The sequence below is a fragment of the Bacillus rossius genome, chromosome 17 (genome assembly GCF_032445375.1).
Source record: "Bacillus rossius redtenbacheri isolate Brsri chromosome 17, Brsri_v3, whole genome shotgun sequence".
In the NCBI taxonomy this organism is placed as follows: domain Eukaryota; kingdom Metazoa; phylum Arthropoda; class Insecta; order Phasmatodea; family Bacillidae; genus Bacillus; species Bacillus rossius.
Window position 1 is genome coordinate 5,491,465 of NC_086344.1, and position 27,387 is coordinate 5,518,851.

Genomic DNA, 27,387 nt, shown 5'->3' on the forward strand with positions numbered 1-27,387 from the left:
CAGGTAGGGATTGGGGTGGGGGAGTGTTTAACGGTTCTATCCGCCCCTGGCAACAGTAAATAAAAATTTCTGACGTTCGTTTGAAATGAACGTCGCGCCGCTGCTTGAGGAGCGGCGGGCGGCTGGTCGTTGCGCAACGTGGCTCGCTCCGATCCGAGGAACAAAATGGCGGGACGGATCGAGGCGGCGGCGTCTCGCGGAAGTGACGCCCGACCGGACACGGCGTCCCTAATTGGCCCGGGGCGTCTCCGCTGGCCAATCAGCGCAGCCGGGCCTCCTCGGCACGCTTCGGCTGGTTCTCGTGCACCTGCCCGTTCTCCAGATACTCCCGCAGCGGCGAACACGAATTCCGGGGGGGAAAAAAAGGAACGACTATTAGACTGCAATAAGGTATACCCGTACCAGCTGTTTCTTACTACGAATTGCTAGAGACCGGAAAAATTCGCGGGTTCGATGACCTCCAATATAGACTCCAATATCCTCTACACACTCGGGCAAATGCCAACTGTTCATTGGCTGCTGACATGTGAGTCGTTTCGACTGGGTGGCCTGTTATTCGACACTTCTATGAGTGAGGGTCTCTTATTGGCCCTCAGTCCTCCAGATTAACAGTGAACCAATCAATGACAGAAGCAGCACTAAGGTATAATTATTTGAATTTTAGCATAACACGAAATGAACCCGCGAATTTTTCAGGTCTCTATGTATCAATCGTCATGTACATGTAAAGAATCTGAACCCGATCTCGAAACACAGACGACGCTAAAGTGTTTTAACTTTCAGCTAGCCCTCGGTAATCTTTTTCGCGAAAATGTGCATGCCCTTAAAAATGAACAAGACTGTACGCAGAGAACCGGAAAAATGCTGCGATCTGAATGACCTACAGGATGGACTTCATGGGCCTTTGTGCACTCGGACAAATTACACCTGCTCATTGGCTACTGACTCGTGACACCTGTTAACTGGAATGCTTTCGATTCTATACTTCTTTCGTTGAGGATTATTCGCTGGCTGAGAGTCACTTCAGACAACCTGTGGTCCAATCAAATGAAGCAGCAAAAAAGTTAATACGTTTTTTTTTGCATTCTAACCTGTCGCGAAATAAAAACCGCGAATTTTTTCGGTCACTTATCTATACGACTTGTGTTCTGAAGTTCCTCCCAAGGATGGTATATAAAATTTAAGTTGGAGCTAAACATTTTTTTTGTAAATATTAGAGAAAGAATTTAAAATGGAACAATGAGTTTAACTGAACGAAGTGCTACAACCAGAGCAAGATTATTTCTCTGATATAATTAGGGGTAAGACCTTTTTTTTCACATTATTTTGTGGTGTGTTAATTACCCCCCCTCCCTATTTTTTTATTTTTATTAAACATAATCCAGACGTGCGTATAGAGGAATGTTTTCAATAATTTTGTCGTGATGAGATAAACTTATTGTCTAAGTTTGTCTTGTGCATTTAGACTCATTCTGTATATGTTCTTTGAATGATTCTTGTAAAGAGGAAGATTAGTTTTAAAAAAAAAATACATGGACATACGCATACTGCATGAGAAAACACAAGATTGGGCAAGAAATATGACTACACAAACTCACAGGAAAAAAAAAATACAAGCTAAAATCAGCCGATGTTTGATTTCGCTTAACAGAAACACATCACGGTGAATTCCGTGAAAGGAATTAGTCGGGAGAGAAAAAAAACACGGCACGGACGAAACACAGCAACTGGCAACAACGAGACAGTTGTAACAACACAGAAAATACAAAACAATAACCTTGGACAATTCAGCGACAAACAGACGAACCCAGCGATGATACAAAAAAAATCAGATGGTCTGGACTACACGACAACACAGACACGCACAGGCAAAACCCAGCGATAAAACCAAACAGATATCATTAGGGGCAGGCATTTTTCGCGAATAAAGCTGTACGTCTACTAGACTGCAACAAGGTATACTCGCACCAGCGGTTTCTTCCTTGTGATTGGCGGCCGTCTGCGAGAAAAGTAGTTGCCTTGTTTGGCTGAGCCACTTAGGACGCATTGGCTTCCGCATGAATGACTGTGATTGGTGTTTTAACAATCGCCATGCACCTGAAAGAAACTCGTCCAATCACGAAACACAGACGATGTTACACTGTTTTAACTTTTAGCTAGTCTGAAAATCTTTTCGCGAAATATGCATGGCCCTAGATGTCATGGACAGCACAAACGAACACAGAAGACTTCTAAGACAAGACAATTACGACGTTTCGGCAACCTAAATCTGTTCTCGACATCGGGTACATACATATTGATTATGGCTTGTATTTCTGAGTGTTTTTGGATTCTTCTTTTTTGTAAATTATTATGGTTATTACTCTATGACAGAATGATAGCCAGCAATGGTGTATTCCATAAAAATGTTTTGAATCAAGTCGATAAATGTTGTTCACTGACTGCTACCTTATTAACATTTATGTCCGGATTGCATGAGATTTGACTATCAAAGTTTTGTAATTTTGTTATTAATCAGTGGCGGATACAGAAATTTATTTCGGGAAAGCATTTGGAAAAAAAATTGAGCGTGTCTTTCAGTACACGCCATAGATGTGTAACATCTAATGTCAGTAAAGAGCGAATCCATGGGTTCTCATGTTTAAAATATACACATAATACGAAACTCGGACACGAAATTTACCGTAGAATTCTTTAAAATAATGCCTAGCGTGATAGATATGCAAATTGTGTATTCAGCTACATTTTTGGACACAAATCTCACGTAGTTTCCGTGCCCGCCGCTAGAATTCACTGCCAGAGCAGTCACGTCGACTATTGAATAATTTGATTCGCAGACCGAAATACTAAACTGTATAATAAAATGGCTCCGACAAAAGGGAAAGGCTTGAAAAAAGTACCGTACAAGGAATTTCTTGCCGAAAATTCATTACACAGTAAAAACTACAAAGTTTATCTTTAGCTTTGTGAATTCTGGTTCGCACCAAACGCCACAGATGGCAGCACCGTGTTTACACATTTCCGTTCCAAGAAACTTCCGTTACATTCCAAAATTACTCCCACCAAATGCCGTATACCGAGAGCTAAAATGTTACACATCAAAAATAAAATAAGAATTTTTGTGATCAAAAACATACCTCAACAACAAGTTGTCTTTACGGTTACATTATCATTCTCAAAATGCATCAATGTATTTTTGGTTTATGATTGATTACAGGTGTTGTAACACACTGCCTTCTTCGATATCTCACTTTGGTTTTCATAACTTCAGGATGTATCTCCCCGCCCAACACTTCGTTCACGAACGTTGTTACTGGTTTACTGACCTGACAGACACAGACGCACAACACGGTAAGCCGATGGTGCCATCAGCTTTGTGCCGAGTACATTGGAGTGCGTATCCGCGTAGCTTCGGCTACAAATTTACCTATTACCCTGTAACTCTTCCAACTCTTCTTCCTGAGCCATCCTTCTATTCCCGTAGCCAACCCGCATGTAATTAATGCATGAAATTTTGCATCCCGCATGTAAGTACCCAGGGTTTTCCTTGTGTCTATGCAGGTTTTACCTGGGCCCATCTTATCTAGTTTTTAACCTAGAATAGTCAGTGAGGGGAGTTACCATGGCTAAAACATTGCCATGGCTGGCCAATCCCCTCCTAGCACATGATGCATGCTTCCTCTCCTGCATGGTTCATAACCTGCATGCTTAGAGCGTATAGGCTTCGGCCTGAGACGCACTTAGAGTCTTCCCTACCCAGACCCCTCCCAAATACACTTAGTTATTAGTTAGGTTAGGAAAAAAAATATAAAAAATGGGCGTGTCTAGCTACCCATGAGTAGTAGTAATGTAAAGAATCTTCTGAGACAGGGTTCGTAAGGAGGTGCCGTAGGTGTCTGCCGACATCTTAAATGACCTTGACCTTCAAAATTCCTTAAAATTAATCGAAATGCCTGAAAATGCTTAAAAAAAATTCCATATTTCCAGATGCCCTTTTTGAGGAAAAATTTCCTTTTTTTTTTTGTAAATATTAAAACATTCGGACTTCGTAATGCCTCAAAAGACCTTCTTTGCCTTTGAAGAAACCCAAATTCCTAGAAACTTAAATGCAACTATTTAAAACTGTTTGTTTAACTCTTTAGTTGTGACCTTGAACCATAACTCTACAACGCTTACAGTTGATACTGTTAAAATTTATATCTGGGGCATTCTTTTATGTACATGTTGTATAATGTGCAAAAACAGTGTAGCCATATAGGAATCTTTTTTATTTCTGTTTGATAGCAAAATTGCATAACAAAGATAACATTTTGTCTTCTCTTGCACAAAGTGAGATTAAGTTTATTTTAGATACAAGGAAGCGAGCTACAGCTATACAGATAAAGACAGAAAATAACTCCGCTTGAGCTAAGCAAAAAAAAAAAAACTTAATAAACAGTTGGTCACGCTATAAATATGAAAGTGTAACCAAACGTAGAACGTAATTACGCTTCTTTTTTTCAGCATAAATATTTACCGAGTAGGTAAATATTTTTGAAGTTTAGTTTTGTGAGGTTTCCGTTTTGCTTTCCGCCGTGCGGCACGACGCGACGAAATTAAAAATATAATCAGCTTCTTTCGGACTGTCGCGTCGGGGCGCGTATTTCGTCGTTTTGGTGTCAAGGCGACCTTGTATTTCATTGGCTCGTGAGCATGTCGGGCCTGCGGTGTCGTTTCGTCCTGGCATTGCGACTCTAGCTTACGAAAACACGAATTTCTAGGGCCATGAATATTTCGCGCAAAGATACCGAGGCTAGCTGAAAGTTAAAACACTGTCGCATCGATTGTGTTTCATGCCTGGGCGAGTTTCTTTCACTGTACATGACGATTGTTAAAACACCAATCACAGTATTTCGTTGCGGAAGCAAATGCGTCCTGAGTGGCCCAGCCAAACAAGGCAACTACTTCTCTCGCAGACGGCCGCCAATCACAAGGAAGAAACCGCTGGTGCGCGTAATCCTTGTTGCAGACTAATTATTCGCGAAAAATGCCTGCCTCTAAGCTAACCACTACTCCCTGCTGCTAACTGGTGGCTAACCAGCGCGCAGCAAAGCAACGATCAGGTATAGATGATTGCAGTCTAACTGCGGGTGTTACGGGGTAGAGACCGGAAAAATTCGCGGATTCGATGACCTCCAGGATAGACTCTACAATCCTTTGCAGACTCGGGCAAATGCCAACTGTTCATTGGCTGCTGACTTGTGAGTCGTCTCGACTGGGTGGCTTGTGATTCGACACTTCTATGAGTAGGGACCGGAAAAATTCGCGAATTCAATGACCTACAGGATAGACTCCGAGATCCTCTATGCACTCGGAAAAATTACATCTGCTCATTGGCTACTGACTCGTGATACCTATTAAGTGGAATACTTTTGGTTCGATACTTCTTTCGTTGAGGATTATTCATTGGCTCTGATTCCTTCAGACAGACAACCTGTGGCCCAATTACTGAAGCAGCAAAAGGTTAAACACATTTGGATTCTAGCATATCGCGAAATGAAACCGCGAATTTTTCCGGTCTCTATCTATGAGTGACGGTCTCTAATTAGCCCCGTAGTCCTCCAAATTAACAGTGAACCAATGGCAGAAGCAGCACTAAGGTATAACTATTTGAATTTTAGCATAACACGAAATGAACCCGCGAATTTTTCAGGTCTCTATTCCGGGGTCTGTAGTAGCACAGCTCCCCGCAAGGTGGAGCGCCGTGTGAGACTACAAGAAGGGGGGAAGGGGAAACAGCTGTTGCGTGGGCGCACAAGTCACGAGGCCTCGTGCAAACAAGTCCGCTTACCGGGCGGGCACAACGAGCTCCAAGCCACGGCGAGAGACAAAGAGACCGGAAAGAAAAGAAAAACTGTGAGCGATTCTCTTTCAGTGCTCGCCAGAGAGATGTGAACATCAAATTAATGAGTTCCCATGTTGCAAATACACTTATGACTAGGGACACCTGTATTTCGCGAATACATTTCGTGTCAAGATCATACCTGCCAACATTCAAATTTAAAAAATCATGAGGTCCTCGATAAAAATTTTCAGGCCCATAAATACAGATTAGATATAAAAAACAACAAATGAGAATCTTTAAATTTAAGTGACATACATGTACATATGTTACATGGTCTCTGCTTCAAAATTTATTTAAACAAATTATAGGTTGCAGATTTAATTTAGTTGAACATAATTTAGCGCTGTCGTGTAGTCATCATGCAGGGCCGCAACTAAAAAAGATGTAAAATAACATTCTGCTCGTGTAACACTATTATCACTGTTCACAGCCAAATTATTTTTTTATTGGAAACAATACACTTCATGTGTTTGTTGTGTTTTTTGTAGCGACATGTTTCACAATGTCTCCTCTTCCACAATGCGAGATAGAAAAATAAGCACAGCACACGCTACAAAACGCAAAATTGCTTCCTTTACGACTCGAGTATTAATGGAAACTCGTTACTGTAAGCTTTCGTTAAACTTGTTTTGTAACTTTTACAAACAAAATCTTGGGGCCCCGAAAAATCGTGAGGAAACACTATTTTGGCGTGAGGGCGTGAGATGGACCTTAAAATCGTAAGCCTCACACCAAAATCGTGAGAGTTGGCAGGTCTGCAAGATAATTCACAAAATACTGTAGCTTTTCTCGTGTGGTTATTGGCTGAGGTCGGTGAGAGGTGTCGCCCCACTCTTGACGGGGCCAATGAGAATGTGGTCACCGAAGTGCTGCACCCTTACTATTTGCCATGACTCTTAGAAAAAGCTACAGTGTTTTGTGAAATACCTTGACATGAAATGAAATCGCGAAATACAGGTGTCCCCACTTATAACACGAAACTCTGACGCGAGATTTAACGTAGAACGATTAAAAATAATGCCTGGGGTGACGAATATACGCAAATTTGTGTTTTCAACTACATATCTGGACGCGAATAACACGCAGTCCCGCACTGAACCCCGGCTTTGGACCTAATTTTCGACAAGGAATTTTGAAGTGACAACGTCTAATAAATCGAAGAACGCCGGCTGCAGACACAAAAAAGTGTCCCGTAACGCACATTTTCCCGTTACGCTTATTGTACGCTTGCACCGCATCTATCTCTCTTCCACTCGATTGGAACAACCATCGATTTGACTTTTTCGAGGCACATTAAACTTGAAACACTCCCATTCGTTTCCTACTTTTCCTATCATCATCCTATCCTTAACAGAATAACACAGATTGGAAGAAGTTAAATAGCAAACATGTATAAAAGTTATAGTTAAAATAATCTCTTCGTTAAAGTAATAAATATATTTGAATTATGAGTGCAAATAAAAGTAAATTTATCAATTAAAATGCAGATTTCATTTCACTCCTTCTTTGTATCCATACAAAATAGTGATAATTCAATAAAAATTATTAGAGACTGGAAAAATTCGCGGTTTCATTCGGCGATAGGCTAGAATTCAAATACATATACCTCTTAGATGATTTTGCTATTGGCTTACTGTTCATCCGGACGCATCTCAACCAATTATAAACCCTCAACCAAAGAAGGATCGAATCACAGACGAACCAGCCGAGACGACTCACAAATCGGCAGCCAATGAACTTGCGTTATTTGCCCGAGTGTACAGGGGAATGTGCAGTCTATCCTGAAGGCCATCGAAACCGCGAATTTTTCCGGTCTCTAAAAGTTATTCAATTTTATTCATAAAAGTATGCAACCATTACATGAATGTTTTGTTATGACATTATCGCGTTAAACTATCGTTAGTAAACCGACTTTACAGACAACTAATATATTTTTTTTAATAACTGTTTTTTCATGTTAAAACTAAATAAGCAGGAAGGTATGAGAAAGAAACGAATTTTAAAAATATCCTATGTTCTCTGCGGAAATGTACGCTCACCAATACAGATTTAATCAAGTACGGTCGAAAATCTGAAAATTCGTTATTTCCGAGGCATGTTTATGCGAGGCAATTCACCCAGCAAGCCAAAGACTCGCGAGTGTGGCATTATTAGGGACCGGAAAAAATCGCGGTTTTATTTCGCGATAGGCTAGAATCCATATGTGCTTAACTATTTGCTGCCTTAGTGATTGGACCACAGGCTGTCTGGAGGGATCAGAGCCAATGAATAGGGACACCTGTATTTCACGAATACATTTCGTGTCAAGATAATTCACAAAATACTGTAGCTTTTCTCGTGTGGTTATTGGCTGAGGTCGGTGAGAGGTGTCGCCCCACTCTTGAGGGGGCCAATGAGAATGTGGTCACCGAACTGCTGCACCCTTACTATTTGCCATGACTGTTAGAAAAAGCTACAGTGTTTTGTGAAATACCTTGACATGAAATGAAATCGCTAAATACAGGTGTCCCCACCAATGAATAATCCTCAACGAAAGAAGTATCGAATCAAAAGTATTCTAGTTAATAGTTGTCACGAGTCAGTGGCCAATGAGCAGATGTAATTTGTCCGAGTGCATAGAGGATCTTGGAGTCTATCCTGTAGGTCATTTAATTCGCGAATGTTTCCTGTCCCTAGTCATTATTAATTTAGATGCATCAACAGGGCATCAAGTCTGGGAAAAAGGCTGAGTACTTCGACAGTTTCGATGATTTAAGACCTTCGCCATAACTTAGATGGTACCTGCGTGGGGCAACACTATGCTACAGTTACGAGACCGAACAGTCGCCTAGCCAAATAAAAAACTGGAGACACTTGTGTCTTCGATTTATAACTAAAAAATTTTTTAAAATTTTTTCTAATAAAATAATTGAGCAGTCATGAAAATAAGTCAGTCATGTGGATAACACTAACGTTGTCAGGTGATAATTCGGAGCTGCGGGAGGCCCATTTCCCGCCCCTGGATTTGGAAGGTGAATGGTGTATTGAACTCGCAGATTTTCAAACCTACAATGCCATAACGAATGTCGACGAAGATAACCGAAAGATCCGCTTCCTGAAAAGTAATGGGACCGCTCAATAAATACAGTGACCTGTTGGATACTAAGAAATTGACTGTATTGCAAATTACATCAAGGAGAGGTTACCGCAGGATGTAAACTTTCAACTGCGTGGAAACCCATACACTCAAAAAAAAAACATTCAAACATGCAGTGAAAATGTCGACTTTACGAAACCTCGGACCATAGGCACGATGCTCGGATTCGAACCAAAGATTTATGATGCAGTAAAAACATACAAATCTACTCGAGCAGTAAACATATTTCCTGTGGATGTCATTCGAATTAACTGCAACTTGGTAAGTGGAACATATCTCAACAGGAGACTAAAAACATGCTACACGAGTTTTATATCCAGGTCCTGCGTAGATGTAAATTGGTCGAAGTAACGCAAAGTATCATTTACGTTCCAGTCGTCGTGAAGTGCGCACATGAAGTCGTCGTCAGAATCGTTGACCAGCGAGGACGATTGGTGAATTTTCAAGACGAAGGAATTATATCATGTCTGCACTTGAAGCGATGGGCATAATGTTTGTGACCCCGACAGTTATAAAAGAAATCACATTGGCGTGCAAAATATCAGTTATCTACCAGATGTCGGTGCATTACCTGATTGCATTAAGTTTCTCCTCAGTATTGGACAATTACCGAATAAATATGGAATACGTAATCCTCAACGTGGAAGACCGGGTCATTATTGATGACAGCATTACGAAAATGGTACTGCATGAGTACCAGCCTTTCCTGCTCGGGCCGTACGCGCTACCTTCCGAAATACCCATCGCTGTACAGCATCAAGATACGTATACTTTACCTTCGCAGTCGTTTCTACGTATAAGAGGTACTCTGACAAAGGTAGATGGCGCGCATCCGACAACGATGTCAATATAAAGTAATGGTATTCTTCACCTAATTGAGCGCATAACATATGAACTCAATGGCGTCGAGGTAGACCAGACGAGAGATGTAGGCATAACATCCGCTATAAATTACCTTTCGCTGAAGCCGATTATCTGTCTGCTGCAAAGGTGGCAAGCTGGAGCCTCGAGGAAGAACACAAGCTACCTTTTTATGCCATAGGAAAATTAGAAGTTTGTGTTCCTCTCTCCATGCTTCTTGGATTCGCTGAAGACTACAAGAATATAATCATTAATTCGACATTAGAGCTCGTACTGCTTCTAGCCAACACGCACATTAGTGCAGTTGTCGCTGCTGCAGAAAACCCACAGGACGTCTCGCTAACACTACAGTCTATTGAATGGATGCTGCGTCACGTCGAAGTCAGCAAGGCCGAACGTATCAAGATGCTGAAGAACGTAGAAAATGGCAAGAACATTGACATACCATTCCGATCCTGGAGCCTGGAAATCAAATCCTGACTTGCCTCAAAGTAATAATATTAAATGGAGAGTAAAGTACAGCTTCGCCATGGAAAAACCAAGATACATCACCGTCGGGCTTCATATCGGAAGACAGCTCATTGCAGGAGTGAGCAGCTCTGTATTCGATAACTGTCAAATACGTACAGTAAAAGTATTTTTATGCAGCGAAAGCTACCCGTATGCTGATATGAATAGGGACTTTGAAAACGGAAGATTTCTTCTCGCATATCAAATGTATGCTAAGTTTCAGCAAGCATACTTTACTATGGACGGAGACAGTCACCGATACTGACAGTTTCAACAACAAGGCTCCGTTAATGGTGTTTGACGTTTCCAAACAGGACGATCGAATAAATTCAAATATCATCGACTGTGTGATCAAGATATCGACGAGCGTAAATATTCCACCAAACACGTATGCTTTTTGTCTGATACTACACGATCGGTTTGCATCGTACAACTGTCGAGACAAGCTTGTGAGAATTCTGACATAAATACTAGTGCATTTTGCGAGATTAATCTAGTTACGGCCGACAATTCCTAGCGTCAAGACGTACTGCAACTTGCAAGGTTTCCAGAGCCAAAACGGATTCGTCCTCAAGTAAATCTTTGCGAACGACTTTAGGACTCAAACCCGCACCTTCCGGCCTCCATAACCCTGGGAATTAATGGACGAAAAGAAAATGTTCGATGAATGGCTATTCAAATAGTCAAATCAAGGTCAAAGGTCAACATCATCCAAGATGGCCACCGTGATGTCAGACTGGAAGACAGCTCAATGCAGGAGTGAGCCGCATAACTCAAGGAACACACAGCAACAAATAATAACCAATACTGATTGTTATTTTGATTAACAATTGGTAAGAAAATATAAAAAGTAAGTGCTAAATGAATAACTATTAGTCATTTCATTGCATGCAAATGACATTTGTATCACACGCAACTAAACTATATTTGGACATATTATCTGTAGGGCAATGAATATTTTGGAAAAGATTCCGAGACCAGCTGAAAGTTAAACACTGTAGCATCGTCTGTGTTTCGTGATTGGGTGAGTTTCTTCCATGTCCATGACGATTGTTAAAACACCAATCACAGTAATTCATTGCGGAAGCAAATGCGTCCTGAGCGGCTCTGCCAAACAAGGCAACTACTTCTCTCGCAGACGGCCGCCAATCACAAGCAAGAAACCACTGGTGCGCGTATACCTTATTGCAGTCTAGTAGGAGTTCAGCTTATTCGCGAAAAATGCCTGCGCCAGCTTATCTGTCAATAAACATTCAGTACCAGCAAATATTTGAAATTAAAAAAAATTGGTTGTCTGTTTACGGACGATAGTTTAACGTGACAACGTCATAACAAAACATTGATGAAATGATTGCATACTTTTATGAATAAAATTCAATCATTTTTATTGAATTATCACTATTTTGTATGGATACAAAGAAGGAGTGAAATGAAATCTATAATTTAATTCATAAATTTACTTTTATTTGCACTCATTAATTCAAATATGTTTATTACTTTAACGAAGAGATTCTTTTAACTATAACTTTTATACATGTTTGCTATTTAACTTCTCCCAAACTGTGTTATTCTGTTAAAGATATGACGATGATAGGAAAAGTAGGAAACGAATGGGTGTGTTTCAAGTTTAATGTGCCTCGAAAAAGTCAAATCGATGGTTGTTCCAATCGAGTGGAAGAGAGATAGATGCGGCGCAAGCGTACAATGAGCGTAACGGGACACAGCGTAACGAGACAATGTGCGTTACGGGACACTTTCGTGCGTGCAGCCGGCGTTCATCTATTTATTAGACGTTGTCACGTCAATAAATATACACAGACAGGACAATGTCTGTCGGGTTCTGCTAGTTTTATATAATTCTACATTTAATTTGACGTTCGAGTTTAGTAATATAAGTGTACTTGCAACATGAGAACACGTGAATTTTCTGGTTACCGAAGCTAGATTTTACACATATCTGTGCGAGTTCTGAAAGACTCACTTTTGTTTTTGTCTGAACTTGTTTACTAACATGTGCGTTGAGTTCATCCAGCCTACAGATCTATCTCTACTCATAATTTACGGTAGCCAGGATCTAGGCATACCTATGACGAGGTGAAGTCTGTGTCCCCACAAAAAATCGACTCGCCAGCACGTGAACAGCCAGGAAGAGATACGTAATCCGAGATTAGAGTGAACAGACAATAAGTAGATTAGGACTGCCGAAATGTTTGGAAATTTCCCCGTTCGCAGGCACTAGCTTCCTGGGTGTTACGTAGTGTGTGGACTAGTTATGTAACGAATATTCTCATTAGCATACCTATTTCTTGGCATTTCGCATTCGAAAAATTCATGCAAATATTTTGCAAATATGAATATCAGAAAAAAAAATTAAATGAAAATAATATATAATAGAACCAAAAAAAAAATGCCGTCATTCCTCCTATTGAATTATCGACTGTCAAAGACTACAGATTTAATATCCCACTTTTTCATTTCTACGATACATTCCTGAAGCAACATCTTCTGTTTAATGTCAGACTTAGTACTTTAGAGGGAAGACGATGCCAAAGCAAGTGTTGTTCTAACTATATCCGGTTATCCTTTTTAGCATTTTTCAAAATCACAAAACGCTATACTAGACTTGAAATGATTTTTCATGGCCGTAGCAGTTCTTCCTGTTCGCGAATATTCATTGTTACACAGCTTACATCTAGCTCGTTCAGCGTCGGAAAGTGTAAAATAACTCCATATTTCACTACAATCTTACAATTTGATTTACTTATCTTAAAAAAAATCACTAATCACAATCTAACCTCAAAATTCACTTGTTCCTGTTTTCGATCCGTCGATAAACAAACAAACGATCGTTTAATTTCGGATCAGTTCGGCGATTCCCATGGTTTTTTGTAGTTTTCTTCTACAGACATACATGTGCTTAGCAATGGTTAGAGACCTGCAAAATTCGCGGATTCATTCGGTGATAGGCTAGAAATCAAACACATATACATATTAGATACATATTATATAATTTTGCTATTGGCTTACTGTTCATCTGGACGAATCTCAACCAGTTATAAACCCTCAACCAAAGAAGGATCGAATCACAGACAAACCAGCTGAGACGAAATACAAGTCGGCAGCCAATGAACTTGCGTTATTTGCCCTAGTGTACAGGGGTATGTGCAGTCTATACTGAAGGCCATCGAAAACGCGAATTTTGCAGGTCTCTAGCAATGGTGTATGTCCAAAAGCTTACATCAAGTCATGCACTCCGATTGCACAAATCTTTCAAAGATAAGATCCAAACGTTGATAAATACGTGTTGGCTTCAACTGTAGTACCGGTTGGCGATGCTAGGGCGAACTGCAGTCGCACCGACAGTCATTCGTACCAACCCAGGATTTGAAAACTGAATATTCGCATTCGCATTTGCGAATGACTAAAAATTAACATTCGTCACTAGCGTGGGCACATTCATAACTGGAGAGTTCATTCGTTTGCCTTAATCAAGTCACCAAGGCTGTAAGCAGTCCTTCTCTACTGAAAAGCTAATGCGTAGGGGCATGCATGTGTAGTGGATATTGGAGTCTATATTGGAGGTCATCGAACCCGCGAATTTTTCCTGTCTCTACCGATAGCTAGCGACAGGAAATATTCGCGAATTAAATGACCTACAGGATAGACTCCAAGATCCTCTATGCACTCGGACAAATTACATCTGCTCATTGGCCACTGACTCGTGACAACTATTAACTAGAATACTTTTGATTCGATACTTCTTTCGTTGAGGATTATTCAATGGCTTTGATCCCTCCAGACAGCCTGTGGTCCAATCACTGAAGCAGCAAAAAGTTAAGCACATTTGTATTCTAGCCTATCGCGAAATGAAACCACGAATTTTTCCGGTCTCTACTAATTATTAGGTATTAGAGACCCGGAAAATTCGCGGATTCATTTCGTGTTATGCTAAAATTCAAATAATCATACCTTAGTGGTGCTTCTGCCATTGGTTCACTGTTAATCTGGAGGACTGAGGGCCAATTAGAGACCCTCACTCATAGAAGTGTCGAATCACAGGCCACCCAGTCGAGACGACTCACAAGTCAGCAGCCAATGAACAGTTGGCATTTGCCCGAGTGTATAGAGGATATTGGAGTCTATCCTGGAGGTCATTGGACCCGCGAATTTTCCGGGTCTCTAATTATTATATAGTGCCTCCTTCAAGATGCCTTGTACCGATAGCTGAGGCTGTTCACCTCGCACGCGAGTGTCACGTACCTCGGCCTGCAGGACCTAGTGGCGGAGGACGCCCGCCGCAGCCACACGACGACGCGGGCGAGCCGCCAGCAGCAGCGGGGGCGGCCTGCCCCCGGCGGCGGGCCCGCCTCCACGGCCACCAGGCGGCAGCACGCGAGCCCCATGGACGGGCGCCGACAGCAACTGCGCCCCGCGCGTCGCTCACCTGCGCGCGTGTGACGTCCTTCCCCCCTCCCCCTCCCTAACACTCTCCCTTCCTTCCCCCCCGCCCCACCAGCGCTAATCCTCCACAACTGCCACGTGACGCAACACCCGCCTCTCGCGAGCCAGAAGCCATAACCACACCCGAGTTCACTCTACCGAAACAAAGTCCAAGGTTATTAATTCAGAGACCTGAAAAATTCGCGAATTCATTTCATGTTATGCTAAAATTCAAATAATTATACCTTAGTGCTGCTTCTGCCATTGGTTCGCTGTTTAATCTAGAGGAGTAAGGGCCAATTAGAGACCCTCACTCATAGAAGTGTCGAATCACAGACACTCAGTCGAGACGAAACACAAGTCAGCAGCCAATGAACAGTCGGCATTTGCCCGAGTGTGTAGAGGATATTGGAGTCTATCCTGGAGGTCATTGAACCCGCGAATTTTTCGGGTCTCTGACATTGACATAACTGCGATAACCTAACCAAATTTACCCTCCACCAACAAGAATAAAGAACTTTTTTATTTATTACACTAGCGGAATCTAATCTGGAACCTAACCTTTAAGTTCGGTAAACTTCGGAACTGTTCGGGTTTGCGGTTATGGCTTTTCACCCCCTCGCGGAATTTTTCGCTTCGACGGACGTGTCAACAGGAGCTCCGCTGAGGTCACGGATAAGTATTACCGTTACTTACAAGCGAGTGTAAGCCCGAGAGAAAAACAGCAGAGGCGAGAACGCCTCCAGGCCCAGACACAAACCACGGCTAAACTCTGACCCGGGCGCGCGGTCAGTGGCTGTACTGTGTGCTGTAGGGTGTCCCGGTGTGGTGTTTCACTCGGGGACGCACCACAACGCCGAAATACAACGCCGAATTGCCAAAATAACCACAACGCCGACAGCTATAAAACTGCTGTGTACCACAACGCCGAATTACCACAACGCCGAATTACCACAACGCCGAAAAATGCCATTGCAGGACTGCCACAAAGGTTAGGTTAGGTTAGACTAGGTTAGACTAGGTTAGGTTAGACTAGGTTAGGCTAGGCTAGGTTAGGTTAGGGTAAGCTAGGAAAAGCTAGGCTAGGTTATATTAAGCTGGGTTAGGTTAGGTAAGGTTAGGTTTGATTGTAGTATTTCAGCGTTAAGGTACATTTAAGAAACACACAAATTTATTATTGTGTTATTTTTGGGGTTATGGTACACAGAAGTTTTCTAGCTGTCGGCGTTGTGATCAATTTTGACATTCGGCGTTATGGTATTTCGGCGTTATGGTAACGACCCGTTTCACTCCACTCGAGACCACGGACGACCGGCCAGCCGTGGATGAGATCCCGCTGCCCGGCGACGAGCGAGAAACGGCAGCAGCCGAGAGAGCACAGGAGCGAGACAGGCCTCGACCTCCGCTGGATGACCCAGCCATCGTCCGGCGCCAGGCCATGCAGACACAAGTCCAGCCTGCAGGCTGCAGGAGTACCTCCACCTCCCCTTGGCCTTTGAATATATATACTGTATAGAAGTCGCGAGTGGATAGGATTTACTCTACGTTTTTCAGAAGCGCATGATGAGCAGCTTGGGAACTTCACCGCTGCAGTGCGCTGCCGTAACGCCCTGTATCGTCTTAGTTGTTATTTACACGTTAGGGTGCAGCACTGTCGCCCGCTGTCATTCCCCGCACCCCCCACCCATCATTCACTGCAGCCCAAGGTCGTTAAACGGGAGGGGGAAGGGGTGTTTGAAGAGTTCGACACTTGTCCGCTAGGGACCACCACAAGTCGATGCCCTAGCGATGGTGGCGATTGCGGCGGTGAATTAACCAACTACCTCAAAACCGTATCAGATATTTTAACCTGGGCTGGCGACTTCTATACAGTATATATATTCAAAGCCTTGGCCAAACGTCAGCCCAAGAAGACACAACATTTCCCGGAAAACCCAGCGCAAAACACAAGATAAACTCCTTACCGGTAGTGTTTGTGGATGAAAACCACACCACTCCAGAGAGTAAGGACCCCCCCCCCCTTACCGTCGCCAGCCCAGAAGACAACATTTCCCGGAAAACCCAGCGCGAAACACAGGCTAAATCCCTGTGTGTGTCTGCTGATGAAAACAACACCTCTCCAGTGACCAAGGCCACCCCTGGACGCGACCTTGAATGAAGGAGAAATGGTCGTGTGTGAGCAGGGGCCGTGATGTGCTACTAGTCACGACTGCCTCCGTGGACGGAGTACTACAGTGCAGTGTGTGCACTCAACCAGGGGTTTATTCTAAGTTTCTCGGAAAAGAGTTCACGATCGTGATTCCACGATTATCGGAAGCTTTCTACAATATGGTATTCTAAGTTACTTTCATCAACTCGGAACCTTTCGATTCTCGGAAGCTAGCGATCGGTATGTTTCGAGTATACAATTGCTGTCGAAAAGCCTTTGCCGATCGGGAATTAGCAGCCAGTTGAAATCATGGCGGATGCACGATTTATGTGTACACAAATAGTTATACATGGTCGAAAATAGTACATTTTGGGGCTTGATCTATATTTACGATATTTTACGTAGGAGTCAATTGTGTTTAATATTTTGTAAAAGGAAATTTTTTCCCAGTAGCATTGAATATGTATGTTTTTGGGGTCCTATTCAAGAAGTTGACCTAACAGTCACGAGAGGGCAGCAGGGCTTGCGGGTGTGCGAGGCAGTAGCGCGCGCTGCGGCGAATAGGACTACTACAACACTTAATCGGAATTAAGTTTCGCGTCCATTACCGTTTCCCAATGGTAACAGTAATTACTGAAGATATTTGTACATTTTTTATGTATAAAATATTGATCCATAATACATGTACAAATATCTTCAGTAATTACTGTTACCACTCAGGAAACGGTAATGGACGCGAAACTTAATTCCGATAAAGTGTTGCAGTAGTCCTACCGGCCGCTGCGCGCTACTGCCTCGCACTATCGCAATCCCTGCCATCTAGTCACTGTTAGGCCAACTACTTGAATACGCCCCAAAGTCACGAAAGTATTTCTTCATATGGAAGCTACTTCTAACCATATACATATCACAATGCCGTTTTATAGAATGATTTGATATGACGTATATAAGTAAAAGAAATGCATTCCTTTTTATTTTTATTTTTGCCTTCTTTCGGATGAGTCCTTACCATGGTTACCGCTTTAAGTTACAATAATTACGTAATGTAAGTAGTGCTCCAGATACATAATAACTAAGTGGGAATGTAAAGACGTCTTTCTATAATAACAATATTATAACGAAGATTTTATACAAGTAAATTGAAAATAACCCAACTTCCAAAATTCATATTCATAATTTATTCGCCTGTTTCAGATATCAATAGTTTCAACAATAACTCAGCGTGTGTATATTGTTGCAGTCGTGAAATTCGATGAAAATTTTCTCCGCAAGAATTCGGGGTGCTCCTCCATAAAATAAACCAACATTTTAATTTGCCTCTCACTCACACGAGATCCCCGAGCAGCCATTATTTCAATAATACAATGACCGACCACGTGCAAACAACTCTAAACATTTCACACCAAATATTCCGTAAAAATAATTTAAGAAATAAACATGTTTTCGCTTGCTCGAGCGCTTTTAAAATTACTTAAGATTTTTATAAATACTTTTATCAACATTGAAACATCTGGAAAGTATATTGTCTTATAAACTCTGTGTTTTTATTTATAAATTTGTTAGAAATATGAAGTGTTTTTTGTTGTTATGTTTCAGTTTTCAAATCTCATCTTCGTTGCCAGAAAAATTGTAGAGGGGGGAATCGTAACCCGAACTTTGCCGAGATAGTTAGGCCTCGTAACGATACCGCGTTTAGAATAGCAATTTCAGTACCTTTCGATTACGATCGTTCGGAACCGTGTGTTGCCGATCGGCCAAAGAGCTATATGTCGGAATCGATATCGAAATGTTCCGATAGAAAACGCTGGAAACTTAGAATAAACCCCCAGGCCGGGGTACTACACTCCGTGCTGCTACAACGGGACGAGATCCGGAAAAAAAATAGCAACTGGTGTCCAAAGGAATCTTTTGTAAAAGTACAGTTCGGAAGCGAATGTAACACAGCACCTGTTGCTCGACAAGTTCGAAATAGCAACTGGTGTCCAAAGGAATGTTTTGTAAAAGTACAGTACGGAAGCGAATGTAACACAGCACCTGTTGCTCGACAAGTTCGAAATAGCAACTGGTGTCCAAAGGAATGTTTTGTAAAAGTACAGTACGGAAGCGAATGTAACACAGCACCTGTTGCTCGACAAGTTCGGAACGAAGTGGTGTGTGTGCCCCGCGCGACCTCGACCTTCGACGGCGGGGGGTTTTTCCCCGCTACGCGGGTCTCGAACCGAACAGTAAACACCACTTATCGGCCACTCAACGAGAACCTTTCAGGCGGCCGCCCACCAGCGGGACGCGACCAATAGGAACGCCCTCCGACGCCCGAGGTCGCAGACCGCAGAAGCCGTGACTTCGTACTCACCAAGTGTTTGTTATGCTGGAGTTGGAGGCGGCCCGCGAATGTCTGCCTCACGAGTTAGCTCGCGCCGGGCCTTCAAGTGGGTGTCTCCCATGTCAGGTCATGATTTCATATTTATATTAATCACTAGGGGCAGGCATTTTTCGCGAATTTAGCTGAACGCCTATTAGACTGCAACAAGGTGTACGCGCACCAGAGGTTTCTTCCTTGTGATTGGCGGCCGTCTGCGAGAGAAGTAGTTGCCTTGATTTGGCTGAGCCACTCAGGACGCGTTTGCTTCCGCGACGAATTACTGTGATTGGTGTAGTTAAGAATCGACATGTACCTGAATGAAACTCCCCCAATCACGAAATACAGACGATGCTACAGTGTTTTGACTTTCAGCTGGTGTCGGAATCTTTTCGCGAAATATGCATGGCTCTACAAATCACTGATCAACTTTTAGACTCTTTCAATTGTTTAACTTTCACGAAATGAAAAATATATACATATACATATATATATACATATACATATATACATATATATACGTACTTTTTGCACAATTAGCTTCCAAAGTTACGTTTTTAACGTTTTTGGGTTGTACAAATAAGGAGAATTTAATTTAGTGCAGAACTGAAACCTTTTAACTGCAATGCCACTGACTACTTCATGGTATGGTTTGCATTTATATCACATAAACTCATCTCATGTTTCTTGGCTGTCAAAATCGTAACAAATTTGAGAACTTTGAAATGCCAGGTAAAATTAATTAATATTTTCTGAAAAAAATTCAAACCATTTCTTGAAATAGCTAGTGCCATTGCAGTTAAACGTAAAAAGTTTATATTCTGCAATAAATTAAATTATCCTTATTTGTACAACCAAAAAACGTTAAAAATGTAATTTTGGCAGCTAATTATCCAAAAAGTATGCGCTGTATATATTTTTCATTTCGTGAAAGTTAAACAATTGAAAAAGGTCTATAAGTTGATCAGTGATTAATATAAATATAAATTCATGACCTGAAATGGGGGGCACCCTCTCAGGGGCGGATTTACTGCCTGTGGGCCCCTAGGCTGAGTCTGTGGTGCGGGCCCTCTCTAAGGGGGGGGGGGGGGGTGGTATATTTAGTATCCCTTTCAGTGAAACAGTGGGTGCCTCTTGCCTGGGTCTGGGTGGGTAGTTTATTTTAATTCACCTACAAAACTCATATCTTTGATCAATTTTCTATTTTGAAAAATTAGTTTATTATTAAACTAGACAATTTAACCAAACAGTATTTAGAGGTTAAGGAATTAAGTGACACCAAAACCAATGAAAATAATCGAAAATTTCTAAATGCTGACAACTCATATATCAGCTTTCCACAGAAGAGTTTAGTTCGGCGCAATTAATCCACACAAAACAACTGGACACTATGTCGACGCGTATTTTAAGAATATAAGAAGATCCACATCGCAGTATAATTTTTTTTTTCGTGTCGTGTGGTGCGGGCCCCCATTTGTGGTGCGGGCCCATAGGCTACAGCCTCGATAGCCTGCGCGTAAATACGGCCCTGCACCCCCTTAAGGTCCACCACTAAAGGCCCAATCACACTGTCAAACATGTGTCTCCAACTATATTTGACAACAAAGTTGGATGGTTATTGGACGCACAATAGCTAGAGACCGGAAAAATTCGCGGATCATTCGGCGATAGGCTCGAATTCAAATACATATACCTTTTATGTGATTTTGCTATTGGCTTACTGTTCATCTGGGCGAATCTCAACCAGTTATAAACCCTCAACCAAAGATGTATCGAATCACAGACAAACCAGCTGAGACGACTTACAGGTCGGCAGTTAATGAACTTGCGTTATTTGCCCAAGTGTGCAGTCTATCCTGAAGGCCATCGAAACCGCGAATTTTTCCGGCCCCTAACAATAGCTCAATCATGAAAATTGAACTAGCCGACAGCTGCAGCGCGGCCTAGAAATGATAATTATGGAGGGTAGCGGCTTTTCCGTAAAATTAGAGATAAGTGGGGGGGGGGGGGGAAGGTTTAGTTAAATGTTACGTTTATAATTATTATATTTTTTTCGAGATTTTTTTTAAATGTTTTTCCTTCATCATTTCCCTGGACTTTATTGCCCTTCACACTATCAAGTATTTCAGAATCGAGTAGAAATTTCGAAACGGAGTTGTTTAGGGGAAAACTCAAAAAAAAAAAAAAAAAGGAATGCCCCAAATACTCTTTCACTTTTTTTTGTGAATCGCCTCAGTTACCTTTTCAAGTTATGCTAGTGCCTGCAATTTCACAATGGAAAGGGAGTTAAAAAAAAAATGTATGTAACATGCGATTCTCAGTAATCAAAATTAGAGCAGGCAACATTTTTTGGATTATCAGAAGTGAACACTATGTAAGAGGAAAATGAAATACCTATATTCAAGATAGGCGAATTTAAATTACATTCAAATACCTACGTAGGACGGGAGTTCTTCAAGCCATTACAATCGATTTCGTCTTGAAAAATATGTCCTTTAATATATATATATATATATATATATATATATATATTAGTTTTAAGGATAAATTCATTGTAAAAGTCATACGGGTTTTCTGAAATATTTACGGGCGATTTATTTTGCAGTTAAGTATCTTTTTAGTAATCAACCAACAGCTTCCATATAATCAACACAAACACTGCAACACTTCCACACAAAACGTAGATCAAAACTATGTGTCCTGGTTTAATGCATATTATTCTTGAGGTATTTCAAATATTTCATTAGATTTGTAATCACCAAAATAAATAAATCCTGCATTTTCGTTTTCTTTGCCGTGGATAGCAATAGGTTTTCACAAACACGTCCTTACCGCGTATCGCTATACACGCATCGTTATAAAACGGAGGCAGTTGACAGTAGCGCTTCAAGCTGCCGTTACTTGAACTGCCTGGCTCCCTCTCATTTCAAGTCGTCAATAAGGGCTCATTTACACGGAACGCCGAACTACTTCAGATGAACTGGTTTCAGTAAACATGTTTACAAACGTGAAAATATACAGTTACACGGCAGTTGGCATAAAGAGTGTGTTCAACTCCAAAACCTACTTTCTACTGTCATCAAATGAATGTGTAGTGGATCCTATTCATTTGAGCAATTATAAAGATATTTTAGTTACAAGGATAACTTCATTCTAGAAGGCATACGGGTTTTCTAAAATATTTACGCGTGATTTATTTTGCAGTTAAGTATCTTTTTAGTAAACGGTAGAGACCCGTGAATTTCGCGGATTCATTTCGTGTTATGCTAAAATTCAAATAATTATACCTTAGTGCTACTTCTGTCATTGGTTCTCTGTTAATCTGGAGGACTGAGGGCCAAATTAGAAACCCTCACTCATAGAAATGTCGAATCACAGGCCACCCAGTCGAGACGACTCACAAGTCAACAGCCAATGAACAGTTGGCATTTGCCCGAGTGTGTAGAGGATATTGGAGTCCATCCTGGAGGTCATTGAATCCGCGAAATTCACGGGTCTCTAGTAATCAGCCAACAGTTTCCATATAATCAACACAAACACTACAACACTTCCACACAAAACGTAGATCAAAACTATATGTCCTGCTTTAACGCATAATATGCTTGAGGGATTTCAAAATCATTATATGTTAGGGAAGTACCTCTGTTAGGGAATTACCGTCAGCTTCAATTCTATTAAAATTATAAAATATTTAACTGGTGATCTTTTTAACATGACAACGTTTAATAAATCTATGAACGCCGGCTGCACGCAGGAAAAACTGTCCCGTCACGCACATTGTCCCGTTACGCTGTGTCCCGTGACGCTCATTGTTCCGTTACGCTATGTCCCGTTACGCTCATTGTTCCATTACGCTGTGTTCCGTTACACTGTCGGTGAGTGCAGTAATAATAGGATATGTTACAATTGACTAAAAAAAATTATGGTGATTCATATAATTGATGATAGATATTTGATTAAAGTTTATTTATATGAAAACTTGTTCATAATTATATTTAAACTTTATAGCTAAACGCCAGTTTTTAAAATTAATTACAAGTCGTCTACACGTGAACTGTTTCGTCGACTGTTTATAAAGTGAAGTGAAAAGTTAATGTTGTTTGCATTGCTTATTACAACAACAATTTCGGAAATAAAGGTTAATAATCATTCTTGCATTTTAAAAATCTGATTACTAGAATACTTTCAAGTATTTATTCTTTTATTATTAAAATAAAAATGATTCTATTTTATTAATAAAAGTATCCAATCATTTCATCAGTGTTTTGTTATGACTAGAGACCCGGAAAATTCTCAGGTTCATTTCGTGTTATGCTAAAATTCAAATAATTATACCTTAGTACTGCTTCTGCCATTGGTTCTCTGTTAATCTGGAGGACTGAGGGCCACTCATAGAAGTGTCGAATCACAGGCCACCCAGTAGAGACGACTCACAAGTCAGCAGCCAATGAACAGTTGGCATTTGCCTGAGTGTGTAGAGGATATTGGAGTCCATCCTGGAGGTCATTGAACCCGCGAAATTTCCGGGTCTCTAGTTATGACGTTGTCACGTTAAACTATCGTCCGTAAACCGACTTTACAGACAACCAATTTTTTTTGTAGATGTCTGTAACCTATTACACGAACTTGTGCCAGGGACATTCTCCATATTGCATTCTTCGCAAAGGACTGTTTGTACTCTCAACACTTAACAGCCAATCAGAGGCTCATGTAGAAGAGAGATGTCTTACTGAACTACTTTGCCAACCTGTCTAGGTTGAATGAGAAATGGCCTCGAACGGAATCTGACCACACTGCGTGTAACCGTACGCAATAGTTGAACATGTTTACCTGAAGTAGTTCCAGGTCCCGTGTAACAGCGCCCTTGAAGAAAGGAACAGGCATTTAACGCAGAAAAAAACCTTGAACGCCTACGGTATGCCTGCGCCGACTGTTTCTTCCTTGTGATTGGCGGCCGTCAGAGAGAGAAGCCATTGCTAGACCTGCAAAATTCGCGGATTCATTCGGTGATAGGCTAGAATTCAAACACATATACCTCTTAGATGATTTTGCTATTGGCTTACTACTGTTCATCTGGACGAATCTCAACCAGTTATAAACCCTCAACCAAAGAAGGATCGAATCACAGACAAACCAGCTGAGACGACTTACAAGTCGGCAGCCAATGAACTTGCGTTATTTGCCCTAGTGTACAGGGGTATGTGCAGTCCATCCTGAAGGCCATCGAAACCGCGAATTTTGCAGGTCTCTAGTGATTGGTCTTCTAACAGAAGGCATGTACCTGAAAAAGGTTTACCAAATCACGATACTATAATTTTTTTAACTCTCAGCTAGTCTTGAAATAATTTTCCGCAAAAAATACATGCCCCTGATTATTAATACACTAAAGTTTGTTTGCAAATCGAACAGAAATATTCATGTAAAGTTACATTTATTTGTAAATATGTACATTACATGAAACCAACTGCATAGATAGTGACCGGAAAAATTCGCGTGTTCAATGACCTCTAGGATGAACATTATAGTTCTACGTACACTCGGTCAAATGTCACCCTCTCATTGGCTGCTGTCTTGTGAAGGTGTCACAACGTAGCGGCCTGTGATTCGATACAGCTTCGGTTGAGTGTTCCTCATTGGCCCAGAGTCATCCGGGTGAGTTGTGAGCCAATAGCAGAGGCAGCAATGAGGTATAACTATTTGAATTTCAGGCTGTCATGAAATGAATCCGGAAATTTTTCCTGTCTCTATGCATAGAACAAAATAGTGTTCGCAGCAATACTGGGCTCGGATTCTTGTCCGAGCATTTATGATTTGTGTTGTCCCAGTACCTCCAAAAATTCCTGAATAGCTTTCCAGTATTAACTACTCACATTAATAGGCATAATAAAACAAAATAAAAACCAATTATTAAATTTTGATTATATTTTCCATGGTTTAAAATAGTATACTTGAATGAAACATCAATTAAAATATAAAAATATGCACCAATTTTCGTAAAAAAAAAAACTCAGTATTATATATAAAGTACTGCATACGTGCAAAAATAAGCATACCCATGTGTTGTATAGTTACAGTATATTTCTATATATTTATCAAACTATTTTTTGACAAATAGTTTCCAAATGAATCTTTTGTAAAAGTACAATAAATTTTCTGCAGAGCCACGATTATAAATAGGCAAGTTGGGTCCAGCCTAGAGTGAAATGTGTACCTGAAAAGATTGCGGCTTTGTTTTGTAGGAATATTTCTCTTCACCTCCAGGCTTGACTCTACCATCCTATGCATTATCTGGAAATGTTAAACTGTTGATTGGCTTCTGCCCGTTTCTGGAGCATGTCACTTGCTGGAGACAGGAAAAAAAAATTCACGGATTCATTCCATGTTATGCTCAAATCCAAAAACATGTACCGTCATACTGCTTCTGTGATCTGTTCGCAGTTTATCTGAAGGGCCCTGAGCCAATGAATAAACTTAACCAAAGACGTGTCGAAGAAGAGGACATCCCAGTTGACAGGTCTCACGAGTCAGTAGCCAATGAGTAGAGACCTGAAAAATTCGCTGGTTCATTTCGTGTTATGCTAAAATTCAAATAATTATACCTTAGTGCTGCTTCTGTCATTGGTTCACTGTTAATCTGGATGACTGAGGGCCAATTAGAGACCCTCACTCATAGAAGTGTCGAATCACAGGCCACCCAGTCGAGACGACTTACAAGTCAGCAGCCAATGAACAGTTGGCATTTGCCCGAGTGTGTAGAGGTTATTGGAATCCATCCTGGAGGTCATTGAAACCGCGAATTTTTCCGGTCCCTACCAATGAGGAGGGCCTTGCATATTTCGCGAAAAGATTCCGAGACCAGCTAACAAGGTTAAAACACTGTAGCATCGTCTGTGTTTTGGTGACTGGGTGAGTTTCTTTTAGGCACATGACGATTGTTAAAACACCAATCACAGTAATTCGTTGCGGAAGCAAATGCGTCCTGAATGGCTCGGCCAAACAAGGCAACTACTTCTCTCGCAGACGGCCGCCAATCACAAGGAAGAAACCGCTGGTGCGCGTATATCTTGTTTCAGTCTAGTAGGCGTTCATCTTTATTCGCGAAAAATACCTGCCCCTAGGTATGAGCAGGTGGCACTGACCAATCGAGGAGTCTATTCTGGATGCCATTGAATCAACGGATTTTTCCAGTGCCTATCAATTGCCAGAAACCCTAAAGAACATGAAATATTATAAATGCTCTTTATTACTGTACATGTTTAATGTAGTTTAAATATAAAACATTCAAATTTGTATAACTCCAATATCGGAAGAGTGAAATAAACTGTAAACGAACTTCCTTCTATCGGGCGATGAAAGTTAGATGACACCGGCATATAAATTATTCTATAGCAACTGTAAAATTAAGCAGTTCCATTCCACGCAGCGATATATATGTGTGTGTGTTGGTGTGTGTGTGTGTGAGAGAGAGAGAGAGAGAGAGAAAGAGAGAGAATAACGAAGTTTAGGTTCTATATACGACTGGCAAAAATTGCGAATCCACTGTTCTCTACGTAGAACCACGAATAGCTAGGGGCAGGCATTTATCGCGAAAAAAACAGAACGCCTATTTGACTGAAACAAGGTATACCCGCACTAAAGGTTTCTTCCTTGTGATTGGCGGCCGTCTGCGACAGACGTCGTTGCCTTGTTTGACCGGGCCAATCAGGGCGCATTTGCTTCCGCACTGAATGCCTGTGATTGGTGTTGTAATAATCGTCATGTACATGAAAGAAACTCACCCAATCACTAGAGACCGGAAAAATTCGCGGATTTATTCGGCGATAGCCTAGAATTCAAATACATATACCTCTTAGATGATTTTGCTATTGGCTTACTGTTCATCTGGACGCATCTCAACCAATTATAAACCCTCAACCAAAGAAGGATCGAATCACAGACGAACCAGCCGAGACGACTCACAAGTCGGCAGCCAATGAACTTGCGTTATTTGCCCGAGTGTACAGGGGAATGTGCAGTCTATCATGAAGGCCATCGAAATCGCGAATTTT

General features: G+C 41.3%; 1 protein-coding gene across 3 annotated transcripts in view; it reads right to left on the reverse strand.

Annotated features, from left to right (window-relative positions):
- Window positions 1-27,387, reverse strand: part of LOC134540769 (mitogen-activated protein kinase kinase kinase 12) — a 271,532-nt gene that overhangs the window by 119,132 nt on the left and 125,013 nt on the right. For 2 of the 3 annotated variants that reach the window (XM_063383682.1, XM_063383681.1), the window contains exon 1: window positions 14,652-14,809. The exons of the other annotated variant lie outside the window; for it this stretch is intronic. In XM_063383682.1, coding sequence (XP_063239752.1) covers window positions 14,652-14,794 — 143 coding nt within the window. In that variant the 5' untranslated portion in view covers window positions 14,795-14,809. Of the gene's footprint in view, window positions 1-14,651; window positions 14,810-27,387 lie in introns of those variants that run through there. 3 annotated transcript variants of the gene reach the window in all.